General features: G+C 38.4%; 1 protein-coding gene across 1 annotated transcript; it reads right to left on the bottom strand.

Moving 5' to 3' along the window:
* Window positions 1–2,592: 2,592 nt before the first annotated feature.
* On the bottom strand, window positions 2,593–16,873 carry FBXO30 (F-box protein 30). Its single transcript, XM_061207291.1, has 3 exons — window positions 16,780–16,873; window positions 6,703–8,752; window positions 2,593–2,899 (listed from the first exon to the last, which is right to left on the bottom strand). Exons 2-3 carry the CDS (start codon window positions 8,734–8,736, stop codon window positions 2,696–2,698), a joined length of 2,238 nt encoding a protein of 745 aa, XP_061063274.1. The 5' UTR covers window positions 8,737–8,752; window positions 16,780–16,873; the 3' UTR covers window positions 2,593–2,695.
* Between the last annotated feature and the right edge of the window lie 5,381 nt (window positions 16,874–22,254).

The following is a 22,254-nucleotide window of genomic DNA, read 5'->3' as shown; positions in this document are numbered from 1 at the left end:
TTAGCAAAGACTAAGGTATCAACAAAGGCTTCTCAAATGACAACTTACTTGGCCAAAACACAAACCTTTTCATGCTTAAAAGGCTAGACAGATTGTTCCCATTACAAGTTTTAGAAAAATAATATTGCCAGAAACTCTTCAGCCTTTCAATATCCCTAGGTGGGACTACTTTCAAGAAGACACTGAAGGGGCAGAGAACGCTAACTGATGAGTTTTCTATATTAAAAAAAAAAAATTAATGTTCACCAGTAAAACATGGGCGAGCAATGATAATCAACAAGCAACTCCTACAACATGCAGAAAATCCCCACTACAGAAACAATATGACTGTATTTGGAATTTGTCAAGCAAGGATTAAAATTTTATTTAAATGTAAGTTTTTTCTTTTTAAGTTACTGAGCCATATAAAGGAAAATATTAATTTTATTAGAATTTGAACAAATGCACAAAGAAAACATTTTAACAAAATAGTATGGTGGCATAAACAAAAAAGAAAACAGCCAAAGACGTGTAAAAGAAATAAAAGGTAGAAAATGTTAAATATCTCATGATCCAGTGTGGAAACATGGAGTCTAAACTTAAAAAACAAGGATTTTAAAAAAGCACAACCATAAAACAAAAAGTTAATGTTTGTGCTATCCTAACCAGACACATTCTTCGGCAAAACTTTAAAAGGCAGAGTTATATTTTACAGTATTTGATATCTTATTTCTGACTTTTTCACAGAAAGAGACTGTTTATGCAATTCAAATCTCACAGTTGACAAAGTTGGTTTAAGCACTAAGAAATAAGTATTCTTCTAATTAAAATGACAGGTGAGGCAAAACAATTGATTAGTCTTTAACGTTGTATTTTTCAACTGTAATAAGGCCTTGATCCAACCAAGTCTTAAAGCAATTCACAATTCTTTTGTAATGCCCAAGGACTGCCCTGCCCGACTGCCATACATGGGAATCAAGAACCTAGTTAATAGAGCATTCTCAGGGACAAATGTAGGAAGAGAAGACAAAATAGTTTTGAAGTTTTTTTTAGCAAAGTAACTTGTAACCATTTCAGACGACCAAATGCCACAAGTTACCTAAATTATTTAAGTACAAGTCTCCATCTTTGCAATTTATTTCTTAATACTGATATATTCATTTTTCTAAACTGACCATATCAGGTTAATAACAGTATAAATCAATTTGAAAACTATAATAAAATACCTCAAGAATAGGTCTTTGAATATCTTTGTTATATTTTGGTTTTACACAAAGATGTAATTCTTACTTTTTTGGTAGAGAAGTCTATGGAATATTAACCTGGAAATGTTTTAAAGAGACTGTCAACCAGGACAGGTTTCTGCATTTCATGATTGTCATCTTACAAAGATAGCAAATGTCACATTTTTAAATGTCTTAAAACAACATAATTGTGATTTTTATAAACATCAAAAGGCAAAAATTTTAAACACTTGTGATAAAAAGTTAAGCCCTTTGCATTCTGAATATCTGAAATTTATTCACGGAACATGCCCAATTCAAACTTAAAATGAGGTATACAGTCATCTCTCAGTATCTGCAGAAGATTGGTTCCAGGACCCCGCTACGGTCCCAAAAGTTACAGATGTTCAAGTCCCTTATATAAAATGGCATAGTATTTGCACATAACGTACGCATACTTCCCATATACTGTAAATCATCTCTAGATTATTTATAGTACCTAATGCAATGTAAATGCTATGTAAATAATTGTAAATATAATGTAAGTGACATATAAATAGTTGAAGATGAGTGGCAAATTCAAGTTTTGCTTTTTGAAATTTCATGGAATTTTTTTTTTCAAATATTTTCCATCCTTTGGTTGAATCCATGGATATGGAACCTGCAGATATGAAGGGCCAACTGTATTATCTTCTCTCCAAATACCAAATACCTAGCAAATATATAATACCATATACAGTTTCAAATTAAAGTAAATTCACAGGTTTTTTTTGTTGATTTTGCTTTAACCTGTCACATAACACACTGCCATGAGTCTCTGGATGTGGCATCTAACCAAAAAAAGCTGCATATGGTCAACTCTCTGTATGAGAGTTGTAAATATGTAAGGCGAAAACATTTTTGTGGACTATTTTTAAAACATGATAAATGGCATTATCAACATTACTCATGATTTTAAATATTATGTATGTATTAGAGATCATCTACATATCAACAATTATGTAAGGGGAGCACTAGAAAATAAAAACTTTATAATGGTCTTATGCAGTGTTTAAGCAATTGAATGTTTTCTGAATCTGAAAAGTCTATGATGTAAAAATTAGAATCAAAGTTTTGATTTTTGAATGCATAGGTTATAACCCACGGAAAATGAGGAATAAATTGTTTGGTCAGGATCTTGTTAGTTTAAGAAGCAAAAAATTTAAGAACCAAAATATGCACACCACTAAAAATACTAATTCTGAAAATTATGTAGCTAAAAATTAAATCACCCTGTCCAGCAAGTTCCAAAAAATTCACACATTTCAAACATTAAGGCAACTTTTTTTCCAACTAAACAGTACTTTATAAAAATATAGGTCACTTCAAAACATTATATACATAGTGACAATGAATTTAGCTAGTTGTAATCTTTAATACATTAATAAAGTGTCACATATTACCAAGAAATTATACTAGGTGCTTGCATGTATGTGCAAGTGGAATTACAGTTTTTAAAGTACAGGTTTTAAAACTGAGCGAAGTGAACGTCCTTCTTTAGTGAGTTCTCGTGTCACACACATACACGGCAATGGGATTGCTTCCTCCCGTTTCTCTACAATATTGTAACTGCATTTCTTCAAGTGGTCAGCCATGCTTAGGATGTCAGCAAATTTCCATTCATTGACAGAACAAAATGCAGTACTGAATCGCCATACCTAGAAGAAAATTCTACTTCAGATTTAAACAAGTCAATTTACAAGAATCAAAACATACTTCTTGCTCTAACTGCATACATTTCTAACTGTTAAGAGAAATATCTAATATAAAGTTTCAAGTAGTTAGCTACAAAACTGGAAGTAGTAATCCATTTGGATACAAATCTGTTTATCAAATATTTGTAAGATAAATCATTTCTACGACATTATAACTTCAATAAATATAATAACCAAAAAGAAAATAAAAGACAAAACTCAACACTGAAAATCACATCCAACCTGGCTTACTTATTAAGCAATTTTTATAAAATATTCAGAGCTACTTCCTAAAATAATGCATATTGTACACCAGTCTTTCATCCTAGCCAAATGTCTATATATATATATATAGACCTATCCATAGTCTGGAGATACTGACAATACAAGTGTTATTTTTTTCTCCAAGTTTTTCTCCCATTCCTATTACACCATATGAAGTATACTAAAAAATACTCTAGAATATTGTGCCAAGGTACTTTTTCTTTTCATTATTTATGAGTAGTAAACGCACTTAGTAATAACGAGGAACACAAGTGCTTCAATTTGTTCAACATGTTTCTGGAAACTTTTTATAGAGCTTTTTGTAAAATGAATCATGTTTTAATTCCATATCATTGTAAAATACATTTCTGGGAAAAATATTTACATGCCATCCCTGTTCTGGTAAAAATAAGAACTACTTTCCCTTTTGCCCACTCAGCAGCTCCAAGCCCTGAAGCACTGTCACCTTATAGGTCCAGCAATGACTGTGGTGGACCCCTCTCATCTTTACAATTTGAAAATATAAAGTTACCTGAACATAGGTAACAAGCATGAATACAGCAAGACAGGCCTAGGCATCCTAGCTAAGCTAATCAACAAGCAAATGTCTAGAGAACCCTGAACCCATGGCAAACAGCAGATACTCTAGAAAGCAGCTGTGAATTTGAGAGAAGCCCTCAGCACTCATTAGAGCTTCTCAGAAAAGAATGCTACGAATTCTGGGGTGGCCAGATGCCTTCAAATTCTGAACACAATTATTTTTCAGCCAGCAATAGAATAGTTCAGCACATAAGGTACTTAATCGCTATACTTCTTAAGGTTATATCAATTACCCTGCATGGAGTCATTTCCCAGATGTCAGTGAAGGCCTGGAGAGTAGCTAACAATAGACATTATAGATTACAAGTCCCCATAACCACAAAACTATACTAAGAATTAGGAGTTTTTGTTAAGCTTCACAGAATGAATTTGCTGAAAGAGTCAATGGTGGCAGACAGTCTCCCTACTTCCACACAGTCAAAAGAGTCTGGTGAAACAAACTCAGGAAAAAATGGACGGCTCCCATCTCCTGATGACAAGGTTTCTTGGTAATGGGCCAATTTTGCATCCAAGTATACATCAAGTATTTACTTAGTGCCTGCTATATGGGAGGTGCTATGCTAAGCAATTAATATTTTGGTTCCCAGAGAGTCTCACTTCTCAATGAACTTACAGTCTAATGAAAGAAACTGACAATTCGTCAGTGAATTTCCAAACAGCATGGTCAATGCTTCAGTAGGGGTACACAGAGTAGGAGGTACATAATGGAACACCACGAGAACACAGAGCAGTGCACCTCCCTAAGGGCTTCAACGGGGTCGGAGTAGGCTTTCTTGACAATGTAAGATCTGAAGAGTAAGCAGGATATAGCGGTGAGATGATGATCACAACCTCCAGAAATAGGTTCCCAGGGTCTGAATCCACCAACTGGACAAGTTACTTAACCTCTCTATACTTCAGTTTCTTCATCCATGAAATAGGGACAGTAGATTAAATACATTAACGAAAGTAAAGTACACACTGCCTAGAACATCTCAAGTGTTCAGATGTAGGTATCAGGGACAGTGTACTCAAACACCTTAAGGCAAGAAGAAAACATCAGACAACTGTAAATAAATTCCATGGTTGGAATATAAAGTGACAAAAGGAAACTGAAGAGGTAAGTGAGGACAAGATTATGAAAAGTCTTAAATGTTTCATTAAGGAGTCTGCCTCTACCCCAGGGCAATGGACGGACATTTAAAAAGTTTTCAAGCACTACAGCATAAGAACTGTATTTAAGAAATTATTTATCACTCTACCTCTTCTATAGAGAATATGCTGGAGAGGGACTCAGTTGGAAACAGAAACCCAGTAAGGAAGAGGCTACTGTAGTAACCCAGGAGAGAACTACAGGCCGGACTAATTAGGGAAACCGCCGTAGAAACAGTAAGCAAACCTGAGAGGTATGAAGAAGGGAGACAACAGGACTTTGTGATTACCTGGATATGGAAATAAAGGGGGGAAAAAAAGGGGTCAACCTTAACTCCCAAATTCCTAGTTTAGGCAGCTTCAGAGATGAAAATGCCGTTTTCTGAGATTAAGAGGGGTAGAAAAGTGGAGTAGGTTGGACCTGTTGAGTTTGCTGAAGCTGTGACATAATCAAGTGCAGATGTCCAGTAGATGCTTGTATATAATGGACTGGAGTTCAGAGGAGAAAATGGCCAGGATATACACACGTAATCTGAATAAATGACGGCAAGTTAAACTCCAAGAGTAGATGAGGTTTTCTGCAGCAATAAAATCCCCAGAAAAGCTTTTACCTCATAGGTCAATACTAGTGGGCAAGGGCAAAAACAGGCCATGCTCTGAGTGTCTCATCCCAAATGGCAGAGAGACAGCAAATCATGTAGAAAATGAAAATACACACATACCCACATATATGCAGCAAGTATGAAATTTTCTACATAAAATAATTAGTGTGCTCATTTACTGGTCAAAGCTTCAGGAGAACACAAAAGCAGATGCAGAATTCTGAAAAACTGGAGCAATGAGTGAAAATAAGAGAAAACCTAAGGGTGGTTAAAAACAAAGTAGCCAGAAATGTGAACCCTGTTCAACCAATGTGAAGTTTATCAAATTTTTTTCTACTTTATAAAATCAAAGTTTCATATTATAAATGTTCTAAAATGAAAAAACACCTTCAATCAAAGGTATCTGTAATGCCTTCTAGTTTCTATTGGATAGTACCTCAAACAGAAGCTGGGCAAAAGTAAGATATCACAGGAGGAAAATGGTGGAGCCAGGATTTGTTCCCAACCTCCAGCTCAAGCTTCCAATCTGCAACACTCCCTTGTACTGTACTAAATGCAGAGTCAACAATATCAAATCCTACTGCCCTTATCTCACCTCAGCCTAATACATTTCCACATCTATCCATTTACATTCTCTACACCCCAAATACTCCATTGGTCACTCACTACTAGTAGATTTTTTTTTCATGTCTCCTTATTTAAGTTCTACCTGCAATAACCAAGTTCTAAGAAAGAAATTGCTAAGAATGGACCAAAACTGCCAATTGCAAGAAGTAAAAAACCTTCTCCTTGCTTCCTCCATTGTCCTATGGTGAAAATGTTTCAGATGGAGCCCAAATTAGAAGGTGGCTAACATGGACTCAAGCAAAGGGAGTTGTTACAGAAGAAGTAAACAGGTACAGAACCCCTCAACTGAAGAACTGGAAGTGGCCTCTGTCGTATGACATTAGAATCTAGTTCTAGGATGTCTGCAGTAAATATGTGATTATGACTAACAATTCTAACTATTCTTGCTTTTATTATCATCATAAAAAAGTCTGTCATCATACTGAATTATTAAGTTTTAAGGATGGTCAATTTTGCAACAAGGTTAATTTTATTAATTCAGCAACATTATTAAGTGCCTATTATATGTCAAATAAGGGACTGATACAATTAAATTAAACCAACCTTTTCTTTTATCTGCCATGATGAATTTCCTTCTGGATACTTCCTTTTCCCCCACTGCAGAATGACCATTCCACGAGACTGAAGAAGACTGCCACACACATCCCTCATTAACTTGGATACACATGAGAGCTGGCATAAACTGAAGCCATCAAGAAAGCCTGCAATATGCTGCAGGACTTCAAAAGGAAGACTACTTAGATGGTCACTATGTAATCCCAACACACAGTTTCTAGCAGGCTCTATTAACACTGTAGATACAGATGGCTGAACTCCAAATGACCTCAAATGGCGGTCATGTATAATCTTCACTCCTTGTGTTGATGGACAAAACCTACGCTGAGAATAGGTACAACCATAATATGCTAAAGGACACCTCTGTTCCATCCAGCCATTGAGTCCAGCATGAATGTCACCATGAACGTTCTTAAAATGGGATGAAAATTCTTTTCTTCTAAATAACTGTCCACAAACAAATGTAAACATTGGACGCTGCTTGGGTTGGTACCTAGCGACACATTCCAGTACTAAATCCAGCCCAAGTGTCTGAAAAGGACTTGGATTTGAAAGCTGTGGGTTGGCATGATCACAAGCTGAAGCTGAAGCTATTTCTCCAACCATTGTATTTGTAGCTAATATGGCAGACGGAAGTGAGAAGGTCTGCGTCCCAAAGTCGATGTGATAAACATCAACCATGCGACTATCAGATATACCCCTCCCACCTGGAGAATCTCCTAGACAAAACAGTAATGCTGCTGTGATTAGATCTATTCCTTGGAGACCCATTGGATCTTCTGCAACTTCCAAATCTGATGTATCTACTGCTTTATCTTCCGTTGGTTTAGACCAACATGAATTAGAAAGAAATTTGAATGAAGGAGGATGACTGAAAGATAAGACATCCACATTCCTTAGGTCCCCTAAGTCTACTTTTTTCCAACACAAGTCTTCATCATCATCTGGCATGAGGATATGCTGAACTGTGCCATTAGGCAAAGCATTAGATGGTATTACTTCCCTAACTTGTGCTGCTACTGAAAGTGAACTAGAAGGTTCTGAAGGGCCATCTGATGCTACACATTCTCTATTTGTTAAGTTACTTTGTTTTGAGTCACTATGTAAATTCTGATTCTGCTCAATGACCTGTGTACATATATTTTCCAAAGGAAAGCCATTACAAAGAGCAGAAGTGCCATAAGAACTGGCATCCAAGTCACATAATAAATCACTTGAACCATTTTGTTCAGACTGGGCATTCTGACTTGTGTCATTATGGTCAATCCCACCTACTGCTCCTATCTCATCCTCATAAAGATGGTCCTGGTCTTTCAAGTCTCTGTTCTGTAAGCTTTCTCTGGCATTTTCTTCTTCTTTCATTTCATTTGCGGAAGCACAAAGACTCGTACTTAACATGCCAACATCTCTTGTGGCGGTATTCAGGATATCTAAAGCAACAGCCAAACTTCTGGTTGTTTCAACAGTAGCTTGATAAAGTGCACCATAAGAGTCTTCATCAACAGACACCAAACCATTAGTATGTGGTATTTCTGGGACACTTGATTTAACTGAGATCTGTTCTCTAGGTTCTGATACTTTATCAGTTGCTTTTGACATCATGGTGGCTACTTTGAGAGACTCTAAGAGCATCCTTTGGTCTTGAAGGGCCAAGGCCATATCTAATTGTGCCACTTCATCAACATCTCTGCTTAGATTTTCATATGATTTCCGGTCTGCATAACTAACGGGCCATCGGTTCCACTCCATAGTACAGCACACCACACTTGCAGGACACATTTCTAGATGTTCGGCAACTTTATTTCGAGCCATTGTAAATGGACATCCAAAGTCACTATTTAAGCAAGGCACTCGTTCCAATGGACATAAAAGTCGATGCTCATCAGCTTTACAAGAATGGAAAACTGCTCCACAAACCAATGGACAACCTATCAAGTCACAGGAGATCCCAGGCTCTGGTCTGGTCATACACCGTCTACTGACACAATTCACGCAGTGCGAGTGCTGCAGCTCCTCCTCCATAATGGCCAGTCCAGCTCTAGTTATTGAGATGGAAAAGAAATAAGAAGTTAGGCAAAAAGTGGTCGCTTTTTAAAAATTGTTTTAAGAAAAAAAATCAAATCATGAAGGTATATTGGCTTATATGAGGATGAAATATATAAAATAAACATTTAACAAGTTTATTTGACATATAATCAATCCATCTTGAAACAGCTTAAGCACTTCAAGAAGCAAGTCAAAAGTTCATTTTTAAATACCATATAACAATCTGCCCAACAGGCCAAACACTTCAAAATATAATACTTAAATTCTAGTATATTGTGTAGTATATAAATTAATGCCAAAAACCAGTTAATGAATATTTAACTTTTAGATTTCAGAGAAATCTGAAAAAAGCTTTAGCTTTTACCTTTTCAATTTTAACTAAACTGATTATGATGTACCCCACAGTGCAGAGACCTCACCATATTCCTAAAAGAGAATAATCTGAATTTCATGAATATACTTAACTAAAACCTGATTAGATGTTTTCTTTAATATTCCCTCCAAATACATAAATTCATGTAAGATTTCATCTATTGACCTCTCTTTCTACCTATGCCTTAATAAATTCTACAACAAATAGAGAGTAAGCCTTAATTAAAACAAAGAGGGCATTTATCCAAAAAATATAAGTTCTAGCTCCACTTCTGTGGCAGTGGGCAAATCACTTACTTTTGAGGGCCACAGTTTCCATTCATTCATTCAACACCTATTTATTGTTTAACTGCCATGTACCAGACTCTGTGTTTGGTATGGCAACGTGAAGATTAGAAGACATGGTGCCTCCTCTCAAGGAGCTTCAGCAGGAGGTCAGAGATGAAAGTAAAATCATGTCACATTTTTATATGATCACTATGACAGAGAAAATCAGTATGGGTGGGGGATAGAGAAGAATTCACAGTAGTCTTGAAAGATGAGAAGTCTTAAGCACAGGAGGGTAGGGTTAGAAAGGAAGAGATGCATTCAATGCTGAAGTAACAGCACATGCAAATATAGAAAAGCAAGAATTCGCAAAACATGTTGAGGGAACCTCAAGTTTCCCAGTATTGCTGGATCACAAGGTGAAATGCAAAGTAGCTGTGAGAGATGAGGTGGGACAGGAATAAGAAAAGTTATGGAAAGTGTGTTATATGCTACTCTAAGGAGTTCAGACTTTAAGTAGTTAGAAACCACTGAGGATTTTAAGCAGAGAAATAGTATCCATAAAATAACATGAGAGGATTACAGATAACTAATGTTCTTTCCTGCTTTTAGCAAGAAAAATTTTATACAAAAAAGAGAAAGTATTGTCACAATGCACTGATTTACTTATAATTACTTAGCCTATTCAATGTCTTATTTCTATAATCTTCAGCTTCTTTATTGGCTTGTTCCTATTAGCAGCAAAAACTTAAGACTATTTCATCTTTAAAAACATATATAATAAAGCAATATCCTCCTTTTGCTGTTTTTTTCCCTATTCGGTCAAGCTTTCAAAAGAAAAACAACAAACAAACCCTGTTAACTTCCCATATACTCTTCAACCCTCTAATGTGGCTTTACTTTTACCACCACTCATTAAAACCGCTCTATCAAGATCCTCAATGCTAAATCCAAAGGGCATTTTTTCCAGACATCTTCCTTAGCCATTATATCATTTTGTTGACTAATTCCTCCTTTCTGAACTACTATCTTTCTTTAGTTTTTATAGTCTCACATTTCCCTGGTTTTCCCCCTACCTCTTTGGTTATTCCTTAATCTTTTCTTCTAAAATATTACTCTTCTTCAGGGATCCATGTCATTTCTGGTTCATTGTATACATTCTCCCAGGGTGCTCTCAATTTCTCAAAAGCTTCAATTACCACTTATATGCTAAAAACTCATCTATACCTCCTGCCCAGATCCCTCTTCCAAACTTCAGATCTCTACAGCTACTTATTTATTATATATCTCTACGTGTATATGGCACAGGCAACTCACCTCAAAATTTTCCAAATTAAATTAATAATAATTTTCTGGATAAGAAGCCGATTCTTAGCCTATTTTCTTCACTTTAGTGCATAAAAGCTTGCTAGTTCTCTCACATATTCTCTTCCATAAATTCTATCTTACTTCTAGGTGGCTAATGTAAACTAATTATTCCCCAAATTGCTATTTCTTTTTCCCCAGTCCAGGCTTGATTTTCCTCAAACTCAAACAGCAAAAGTCTATCATTGACAGAGCTTTGTTGATTAAGTAGAAAAGTTCTGAGTTGATATTATGGTGCGAACTGATGCCAGGGACAGAAAAAAACAAGGTACACATTTAACAACAAAACTACATTTTAAAACTGTGTTTAAAAATTACAAATGAGTTAAATACTTCTTAATGTTTATCCCTATAAATTTTAAAGCTAAAGACAGAACCTATAAATTGAAGATAGACATGCTAAAAAGGGTCAAAATAGAAGAAATGACAGACTAATGATGACATTTGTAAGTTAAGCAAAGAGAAACTTTAATAAGAATTAAGACAAATTTTACTGGGTGATTAGATTGTGAAAACGGCTGTAGCTTTCTTATTTTACAACAACTAGACTGAGTTCATCTCACATGCTGAAGGTTATAAATGTGATTGTTACTAAGAGAGAAACCTAAAAACACAAGCAGCTCCAACAGAAGTGACCAAGGCTCTCAGAACTAGTAGGAACACCTTATGTTACATGCATATCACATGATCATACCAGGCAGAACACATCTCAAAACATCGCTTAATTCAAAAGTGTTTAAAATAGCAACTGTTACAAACAACTGAGTTAAATGCAAAACAGCAACAACTTTCAAAGGTAAGTAGAAGTAGAGGGCTCTCAAGATTCAAAATAAATACCCTCTTCCACACTATTCCCCCTCTGAATAAAAGAAATGATTAAAAAATAATAATAATAAAAATAAAAGCATCCACAGCAATGAGTCCACAACATTTATTATTTACTGAAGTAGACTTAAAGGAAAAGTGAACACTATGTACCTACTTTATCCTTCTTTGTAGAATCATGTCAATGTCACTTAGTCCTCATAACAACCCAGAGAAAACTGAGGTACAGAGAGGGTAAGTGACTTACCCAAGGTCATCTACCTAGTAAGTGGCAGAGCTAGGATTGAAATCTGTATCTCATCAATACATATGGACGATAACAGATATGCTTACTTATAAAGTTTAAGAAAATAAGACAGCACTTCAGTAACTTGGTGATCCAATTTTAAGATGGTATTTGAGGAATGGAGGTTACACAACTTTGCTTGTAGTTTATTCCAACACTTAATCACCCTTGTGGTCAAGAAAGTCTTTTTGGTCCTTTCTAATTATAATAGCACATTACTTTGCTTTGAACATAAGTGTTTTAAATTATTTTAAAAATAACTTACATTTATAATGCTCAGTATAAACATGAAATAGTACAAATTTAACCATTCTCAAAACCGCTACACAAAGAAGGAATCAAGTTTAAGTCCATTTTACAATTAAATATATTAAGAAATAAGTTTTTTTTAAATGCAGTAGACAATACCCAAAAAGTATTCTGGGGTACTGTTTCAGAATTTAAAAGTTCCAGATCCCTCTTTCAAGATCGCTATTATCAAATTAAATATGCCTCCAAAAAGTATTGCACAATTGCTCACAAATCCTATGAAACAGGTTTAAAATGTCAATCCCTGATTTATCAGCTGAACAGTGACACAGCACGTCCAGTAGAAAACTTGTTGCTAAAGCTGAGGCTTCAAGTTCAAGATGAGCTTAATTTAAAACTCCTCAGTACTAACTTTTTTTAAAAAAAACTCTTTTGAAAAAGAATCTTAACGTTCCAAATAACATATCTATTTACACTTAAAGTTGAATGACTGGAAAAAGTTTCATTAGACTAGAAAATACTGTAAAAGATTAAATGCTTTACAATAGTTTCAATTTTCTCTAACAGAAATTCTAGGCCAACTCATATAATCTGTGGCTGACAAGCAATCCATAAAAACAATTTAAGGCATGGCATTTTCACATACAATGAAATGAGACTTTGTCATTTAAGGCTATTTCTAGACAGAAAGATATTGCCCTCAAAAAAGAATTCCTTTATTTTTCCAAATTCATTACAATACATAAGGCGATAAATAAGTAAAGCACTGCAAATCAGCACGATTTTAAATATGCTAAATCAAGTCACCCAAATATTCAACACAGCTTGCTCAGGCTGTTCTTAATGTCTGCCTCTGCCTCCAAGAGACAGACAGACACACACACACATACACACTCCTTTCCTTCCCCAACTGTTACCTCAAATCTTTATCAGCTTAAATGTCACTTTTCCACATACCCAAAGGCAAGGTATGGTATGGATTCCGTATTATACTTATGTGCTCATTACACACTGCATTTTTCCTTGGTAATACTAGTCATAACTTGAAGTAAATCATTACCTTGTTTAATATCTATCTCCACGGGAAAACTATAAGCTCCACAAAGGAGGCACCATCTCCATCTCATTCATTCCTGTGTTCCCTGTATTCAAAACTGTGCCTCAATCAGAGCCTCACTTATCGAAGAAACATGGATAAATGAAATTATTATAATACAAGAAATAACCAGATGGATTCCAAAACAATTCTTGACTTCATGGAAAACTACATACTTCATAAAAAGATACTTTATAAATCTAGAATTAGTCAACCAGATTGAGTCAAAATTACCTCATTGTACCAGCTATAAAAAGTCAAAAGTACTCAAACATTTACTGAGTATCTAGGTGATATGTTCCAGGCATTTTACATGAAGTAAGCTAAACTGTCCATCAAAAAACCAAATCAAAGGGAAAAGTAAATCAAGTAAAATTAATTTCAATATTCCATTGTTTTAAAATCTTTAAAAATAATAGTAATAAAAAGCACAAAAGGAAACATCTACCTGTATATTGTTGCACTATTTAAATTCCTTAATCAACCCTGCAGTCTGGTTACAGGTTACTGACTACAGAGGCATTAGATTCAAAAAGAAAAGCAGAGGTGGAGGTGTCTGCACGTGTGCAGCTGCCTGAGTACATAGAGGGTGAGGAAAGGAAGCTCAGAAAAGGAAGTGGCGTCAGCCTACTTCCTTAATATTACAATTAATATGATATTAGATAAAAAAGAGTTCCACTGAGACAATAAAATGTTGCTTCAATGTAAGGCTGAAATGGAACTATAGACAGACTTGTTCAATTAGTTAACCATAATCACAAGTAGGTCTATGAGTGAAATTTCATACTTAGCAATCACTTTTAATTCCTCCAGAGCAAGTCTCATCCTTCTTGTATAGTTGGAGGTGCTACTGCATAGTAAATACAAACATTTGCTGGCTGATTTACCGATCAGGTGCACTCAGTTTTAAAAACCATAATAAATCTACAACCTCAGTTGGACGTTTTATTTCACTGGTTTAAAAAAGGGGGGTGAGGTGCCTAGACACGAGTGAAAATCCAAGATCATTAAACTCCCAACTCAAAGCAGTGCCCTACTGATGAGTCCAAAATGGCTAAATTGGTTACACTGTACACATTCTTTTATTAAATTTTGGTTCTGACTTTTTATTTACAGAATGATGACCTAATTATATGGAATTTTGTTTTCAACTTTTCACCCTTCCATTTATGATATAATCACAACATACCTCCTCCATTTCTAAATATGGACATGGGTAGCTTATTCCAAAGTGGAAGTCCTAACTATGTGCAATTGTTCTCCACTAAATAAGCAAACAAAATTACTGCAGACCTACATCAGAAATTAAAATAACATATATTAATAAATATTTAATATTCATACCAGAAGCTATTTCAGCTGAGACTCAGATAAAAATAATCCACCCAAATGGTGGAACTCAGCTTATTAAAAGGGGCAGCATGGCACAGGGGAATATGGGCTTCCAAGGAATCTCAGCTTTGTGACCTTGAGGGAATTACTGTGCTGTGAAAACAACCTCGTACTCCACAAAAGTCCGCTATAGTATGCATGTGTCCAGTAAGATACAAACACGCATTCCTCAGCAAACGGACGCACCCCGCTTTACACAACCGCCCCATCCGCATGCACAAACCGTTACGTGCAATCATTTTTACATCAGGTCATTTATACTTCGGAAGCTGATTAAAAGCAATCATATGAGGAACTACCTGATGCTAACATTACCCACTCTTAAGAAAAAGACATAATACCCTTTTTGTAAAAGATTTTCACAGACTGGGTTGTAATTAAGAGATGCTCATCTGTATTTAACTATCTAGCTATCTACAGTGTAAAAACCACCAGTCCAAGGTCAGTCCCACCTATTTCATCAAAATAAATTTGAAATTAAATAATATTTTATACAGCCTTTTGACTGAAGACTTTAATATTGATGAATTCTACAAATATAATGTCATTCCACAGCATGGTAGTCATGGTAACTTAGTTAAAAGATTTATCAAAAACCATATAGAATAGCATAAGGCTGATGGCATTAAAAGTCACATTTCAGTAATATATCAAACAGTAAACACATTAAAAAAGGCCTATTTTGGTGACCTTAAAGCACCTCTCTAACTATATACATTATCTCAAAATACGTAATATTTTTTTCAGCAGCATATTTTATTAGGACACTTTGTATATATTTTTTAAAGTCTCCAATGCTAACCATAGAGAAATACTGGATTGAAATTAAATACCCAGTACACTTGGAATGCATAAAAGTTTGCTATATCGGAAACTTCAGTTCTCTGATAACACTCACAAAACTCCACCCACTAACATTTCCAGAATCACACACCAAAAAAAGCTATGTCACCGCATTAAACTACCAGATAAAAACAAATTGACAATTTAAAAAGGTAGCAAAACACCATATTAACCCCAATTAAACTTCTGTAGTAAGAAACAGTGACTAAGCATAAAGAACAGTGATTCAGCGAAAACTGCATACTGAAAAACTGAACCCTTAGAAAAACCCTCATCTTACATTTTATGCTACTTTTGTCCCTTTTGCCCGTCAACAACTTTGGAAAAGCTTAATAAATATGAGCAAATGCAAAATTCTGTTAATATAATTTACTAGGTCTCTAAACGACACAAAACTGTATTGAAATGTAGCAAATAGAAATGAAAAGCTAAGAAAGCTTGGGGGTTTGTATTTAAAGTTTTAAGTCAATCTACACTGATACCAGCATGCCCATAAATAACTTCATCTTGGATCCCAGTCAAGAAAGTAATTTTGGAATAAAAGGTCAATTCCTTCCCAAGCATCTTTTATCCGAGACTTACGACATGGCTCAGAAAGAAAAACAAGACACAGGGAGAGGGGAATGGAGTACCAGAACCATGGTAAACAACGCGCTGTTCTGTCTCTATTCTCTAAATACAGGTGTAAAAAACATACTCAAAGGAGATTAAATTTAACGTGCACTCTATGGCCCCCTTCCAAGCAGTGCACTTCCACGAGACAGGACACAAATAACTTGGAAATGGTCACACGCCTCAGATCTATAAAATCAGGATGTTTCTCTTTAATAGGGGCTGAGGCTAAGACTAAGATCCTCTCACTTCCATGAATGGAAAAGTTACCAACTTCACTCATCCCGTGGAGACAGTTGATGATGCCTCCCAGTCTTACTTTAACCCGTCTGTCCCCAAACAAAGCAAGTTTCTAAAGGGCAAAAGGAAAGAGAAGCCAGGTTTTCGAGGTTCCTGTGGCCCCCTAAGTTTAACTCCGGCTTCACCCCTCCCCAACACACAGACACGCGAGCCCGGGTGGCACGGGGGTCGGCCCTCGGGGCCTGGGTCGCCATTTGCTGGAGGCCTCCACGGCGGGCCGGGCAGCGGGCTGGGCGCGGACGCCCACGCCGCCGACTTCCTCTCGGCGCCCGGACCGGGCCGCGTTTACTCCGCCCCAGGTCCGGCCCGCCGGCCCCACGGCCGCCTGCGCCCCGGCCACGGGCCTCGCACTGCCCGGCCACCGCCTCCGGCCCCGGCGCCGGCCTCCCAGGCAGGCCTCCCCGACACTCACCGGCCGGCCCGGCCGAACCGCGGCCCAGACCCTGGTTGCCGTGGCCGCCGTGCCCGGCTGCTCCCCGCTGTCCCGGCGCCGCTCCGCGCTCCGCGCCCCACACCCCCGTGCAACCCGCCTCCTCCTCGCCTCTCTGCCCAGCCGGGCCGCCGCCTTTTCCCTCCCCCGTCTTCCTCCTCCTCCTCCTCCTGCAGCTCCTCGGCCTGCTCTCCCGGTGGTGGTCCTCCCCACCCGCCCCACCCCGCCCAGCTCTGCCCCGCCCACCCGGCCGGGCCCCGGGGCCCGTGGCAAGCCGGGCGGAGACGCGCACGCCGAGCCCGAAGGAGACGCTCACGCCGAGCTCGGCGGGGACGCGCACGCCGCCCACCGACACTCCCCCGCCTCCCCGGAAGGGACGTGACCGAGAGTCAGGTCCAGGGAAGTGTGGTCTCCGCGCCTTCCCCTAGGGGGTTCCCACCGGACCCCACGTGGCTCCTGCCCAGCAGGTCTACCAAATCCTGTTCGATTTTAGGATGCTGTATTCCTGAAAAGAATCCTAGACAACGTAGTTTTGGAAATGAGGAGAACAGGCCCAAGAAGAGTGACTTGTTTAACTCCCTAAATGGTAGGAGAAGCAGCCCAAATCCCTTAACTCTGGGTGCATCGGTCTTCCCATTAGGTCACATTTAGGAAAAACCGGGGCAGCTGTCCTTGAATCTTTGATGATCAGGCCTTCCTGCCGGCTTACCAAAAGTGTCCCAGTCCTGTGACTTAGTGCCCGGATTCTTGTAGGTTCTACCTGCCCTGGGACCGAGCTCAGCCCAACAGGATTCAGGCGTCGCGAATCTTTTCTGGAGCCCTGGCAGGGCAGCCCACCAAGGTCTGCTTCTGTGAGGGACTGTAATCCTCTACACAGACCACAGCAGGGAGGTTGTCTACGTGGGAAAGACAACGCGATCTAGCGGAAAGGTGGCTTGAAGCTGATTTTGCAGGATATTTTACAAAAGGATTGAAGAAATGTCACAGGGCCATATCAAAGAATTGGGGTCCACTTCCCCGCTACTACTACCACGCCTTGGTCCAAGGCCAAGGGACAGAAGGGAAAGTGATTCCAAGTGCTGGGAGTAGGTGTCCCTCATCCCCTCACCTCTACCCCCGTGTCCATCCCGTGGACTCCTGCCCAGTTCTAAGGCAAGAAAAGGATAAAGAGAAGACGGCGGTAATCCTGCCCTTGCCGACGGGGGCAGAGGCAGGAAAACACTGTTCTGTAATCCTTTGTGTGACTAGGTTTTTACCCACAACTGGTGTGTCTTGGAAAAGAGATCACACATGATTTGTCATGCTGAGAAATGGCTCTCAGACATTTAGATTTTAAAGAACTTTTTTTTTTTGAGCTGGAAGAAGAACTTAGATGACTAGTTTTTAACTGTGCTAAAAAAGACAGTAAAGATTGTACCAGTCGTATTAGTGCCTCATTTCCTAAATGAAAGGAGATTGTAACACCAATTATTAAGCAAGGACATAATCCCCCAGTAAAGGTTAGTTCTTTAAATGAATAAATTTAGCTTTTTGAAAAATTCAGTCTATTTTTCTTATTTTGCCTAATTTGGCTGCAGATGGGCCGTGGTCCTTAGTCCCGAGTTTGAGAGCCATTGTCCAGAGAACTAGACAGAACAGATAGTGAAGCAGGCAGATGACCCTGCAGGAGAAGATGGGGGTTCCAGCTGCTACACTTGTCCTCCTTTGTCCACTGTCCTAGATTGAGTCACACGTCTGCCCTGTGCCTTAGCCGTCCTCCTATCAAATGAAGGGGCTAGCATAGATGACCTCTGAAGCCCTTTCTAGCTTTAAAATCTCTTGATTCCATGTTTATACTTATTGAAATCTGGGGCTTTCCCCTTTACTAAGTCACCTAGCTGACACGGGATCACCCCCCCCCCACTCCCTCAAGCTGAGTCATTTAGGCTGTAAACCTCACAGTCTTCTTTGCCCCCTCCATCTCAATAATTTCCTGTGTCCAGGCAATTAAAAAAAAAAATCTTTCTTCCTGTCCTGTCCATTTATTCCTGTTACCATCCTAGGCAAGTTTGGACTTCTGCTGGTGCCAAACCAGTCCCTCCTCCAGTGCGTCCCACTTCAAACCCACCACCAACCTCATTCTTCCTAAGACATCCATTTCATCTTGTCATTTCTGTATTCAGATATCTATGATGGCTATCTAATGCTCTTGGGGTAGATTCTCAACTCCTATCTTCAATTGCTCGAAGTAAATCTCTCATTCTAGCTTGATTAGTTTCCATGTTTTCTCCATCAAACACTACACCATCCAATTCCAAGTCATTTGTGCTCGTGTAATAATAATGCCTGAACTTCCTCCCTCTTAACTATGCAGCTCTAACCCCATGTCCTCTGTGAGGGGCTTCTGTAGCACATACTACCTATTTTCAGCACTTTGACCTGTGCTTCATGCCACTGTTACCTGCTTCACAAATGTGTGTCAGCTTACAGATATCTCCAGACCCACGGAAGCGTGTTTTGCATTATTTTTGTATCTCCCCTCAGTATCTAGCATACCTCCTGTATAATGTAGATGCTTAATGATTATTTGTCACTTCCAAAACAAATAAAAGTATGCTTCTCTCATTTCATCCTATCCCCATTTTCACTTTCTGTCCTATGTTCTAACTCCTCAGAGAATCTTCTCTTGGTAACTTTTAAGAAAATGTGTCTTAAAGTTTAGTGACAAGCAGAAAGAATGCCAGCAATCACAAATTTCCTCAAATATGCTCTTTTCTCTACTATGCATGTATTTGACATGGACTTCTAGAACAAAGCTATCATCTGTGTGGCTTAACCACGGAGAGAAGTGACAGCAACCCTGGCAATTTAAAGTAAAAAAAGAAGAAAGAGCAGTATTAGGTTTGACCTACCAACTGCCCTAAAAAAGGAGGGCCTTGCATCTCCTCAAATCACACTCTGCAGACCATCTCTCACAGGCTTAGCTCCTAGTGGCTTTTTTTAGAGGCCATTTTCAAGTTGGAGAAGGTGTAAAAACCATAAGAATAAAAATAACACCAGAAATATAAGTACAAAGCCTAGACACCAGACTAGATTGTAAGAGAGAGAAGTTGTCAGAGAATGCAAATTCAGTTGATAAAGCAAATTCAACAAGCAGACAAATTCCTCTTCCCTTTTTTCAATGTCAGGCAAATAGCATCACCGTTAAAGTAGGTTTTCTTTCCCAATTAGACTGGCCTGCACTCAGGTAACCCAGGGACCAAAGCAACAGACAAGTTAGGACTAAAGTTTGTCATGTGCTAATTAAAGAAAGCATCCTTGGCCTGAGACAAGTGTGAGAGGATGGAGCCTGATTTGCAGCTGTGAAATCATGGGACAATCGGAGTTACCAGCTGGGGCTGTGGTGGGGAATACCATTCCTTTTCTATGACGTGCGCCTAAGGAATTATAAAAGAGAAAGAGCCAGTTTGAATCACCTAATAGCCAGAATTTAGAATCTAATAGCTATAATTATATTTCCTATATAGTTTATTTGAAGTATGGAGAATATGACAAATAACATACAATTATATGGTAATTTAGAAACAGCTTGCCAAGGATAATGTTCATAACCCCAAATCAACCTTGCAGTTTTATATAAATAATCAAGGGAATTTGAACCAAGGCAGCTTGGAATTTTGGAACAAGTAGAAGACCCAGGTATTGTTCCTGTACACCAGAGACTTGCTATGGGACATTGCTGATATTATCAATCATGTAAATTTCAATGTTTTGCAATTTGACCTATTATAACTGACCTATTAATATAGCTCCTAGCATACAGATTATGTGTCCACTGACCAAATAAAGGAACAAATGAACAATTCTATTTCCCAAAAGGCTGTTCAGTACCTCTAAGGTGTTGCATTTATATTTCAGGTGGAACTAGTTTGTGCATGAGCAGATAAGCAGGTAGCCCTCTCTCAGGTGATGTTGTCATATCAATTGTCTACAAATATACATGTGACTTCGTTAAGCTGACAACACATCTTGGGGGTGATATTTAATTTCTATGTATAAATCTCACATTATTCAAAGAAATTTGATATAGATTAGATATATGGGAGAAACCACTTTTAATTTATCCCATAAATGGGCTAACTATTCAGTGGTCAGGCCTACTGTGCTCTCTATTCAATTGCAATGGTAGTAAAGTCAAATGCCTACAGCCAAATGGCATGCTAGTAACAGGAAGTGGGCTCAAAGGGAGTTGTTGGAATCAGACAAGCACACTGTTACTAAGCTGTTTCTTAGCTCTAGTCAATAGTTGCTGCAACCTGAAAATGAAGGAAATAGGGTTACCACATCTTCTGATTACTTTTTTAAAGCTCCTGGAAATCTAGATAATTGGGTTAAAGTCACATAGTGTTTTAAAGTCACATAGTGTTTTCATGTTTTTTGAAAACTTGTATGGGAAAAAAAAAATCAACAACCACAAAAAAAGCCTCCATCTTCAGCAACTCTTATTTTAGTGACTCATCCAAAAGATGATGAAAGAACTACGTACTTGTTTCTATGTGTAGCGTAATTTCCAAACCATTTGAGTCTCACTTTCCTTTGGCTCTAGGTTTCCTGTACTCAAAAGCTGACTTATTGTCTCTTAGTTGTCAATTCTTGGGTAAGTGCTATAGATTGAATGTTTATGTCCCCCACCCAAATTCACATATTGAAACCTAATCCCCAAGGTGATGGTATTAGGCGTTAGGGCCTTTAAGATGTGATTAAGTCATGAAGGCAGAACTCTCATAAATGAAGTTAGTGTTCTTCTAAAAGAATCTCTACAGCAGTCTCCTCGCCCCTTCCACCAAGTGAGGGTACAGTGTAGTGGGCTCTCACCAGACACCGAATCTGCCGGTGCCATGATTTTGCCACTTTCCAGCCTCCAGAACTGTGAGAAATAAACGTCTCACGTAGTCTGTGGTATTTTGTTATAGCAGCCCCAAAGGGCTAAGAGAGTAAGTTACTTAACCTCTCTGTATGTGGCATACAGACTCTAAGATGACCCCCAATGACTCATGTCTCCTAGTATGGACACTTTTGTGTAATCTTCCCACGAGTGTGGGCAGGAGCTGCGACTTGCTTCTAACCAATGGAATATGTCAAAGGGGTTGGGCTATCACATCCACAATTAGGTTACAAAAGATTGTGACTTTTGTCTTGTTGGCAGACTGTCTCCCCCGCTGGCTTTGATGAAACAATTCATCCTGTTGGGGAGGCTCACGTGGCATGGAATTGAGGATATCCACTGGATAACAGTCAGCTAGGAACTGAGGCCCTCAATTCAATGTCCCAAAGGAACTGAATCTTACCAATGACTATGTACAGGAGATCAGAAGCAGATCCTTTCCCAGTCAGGCCTTCAGATGAGACCTAAGCCTTAGCCAACACCTTGATTGCAGCCATATGAGAGACCTTGAAGCAGAGGCACCACTAAGCCAT

This window comes from Eubalaena glacialis, chromosome 12 (assembly GCF_028564815.1).
Source record: "Eubalaena glacialis isolate mEubGla1 chromosome 12, mEubGla1.1.hap2.+ XY, whole genome shotgun sequence".
NCBI classification, from domain to species: Eukaryota; Metazoa; Chordata; class Mammalia; order Artiodactyla; family Balaenidae; genus Eubalaena; species Eubalaena glacialis.
Note: the sequence above shows the minus strand (reverse complement) of the source record. Positions and strands in the feature narration are given on the sequence as shown.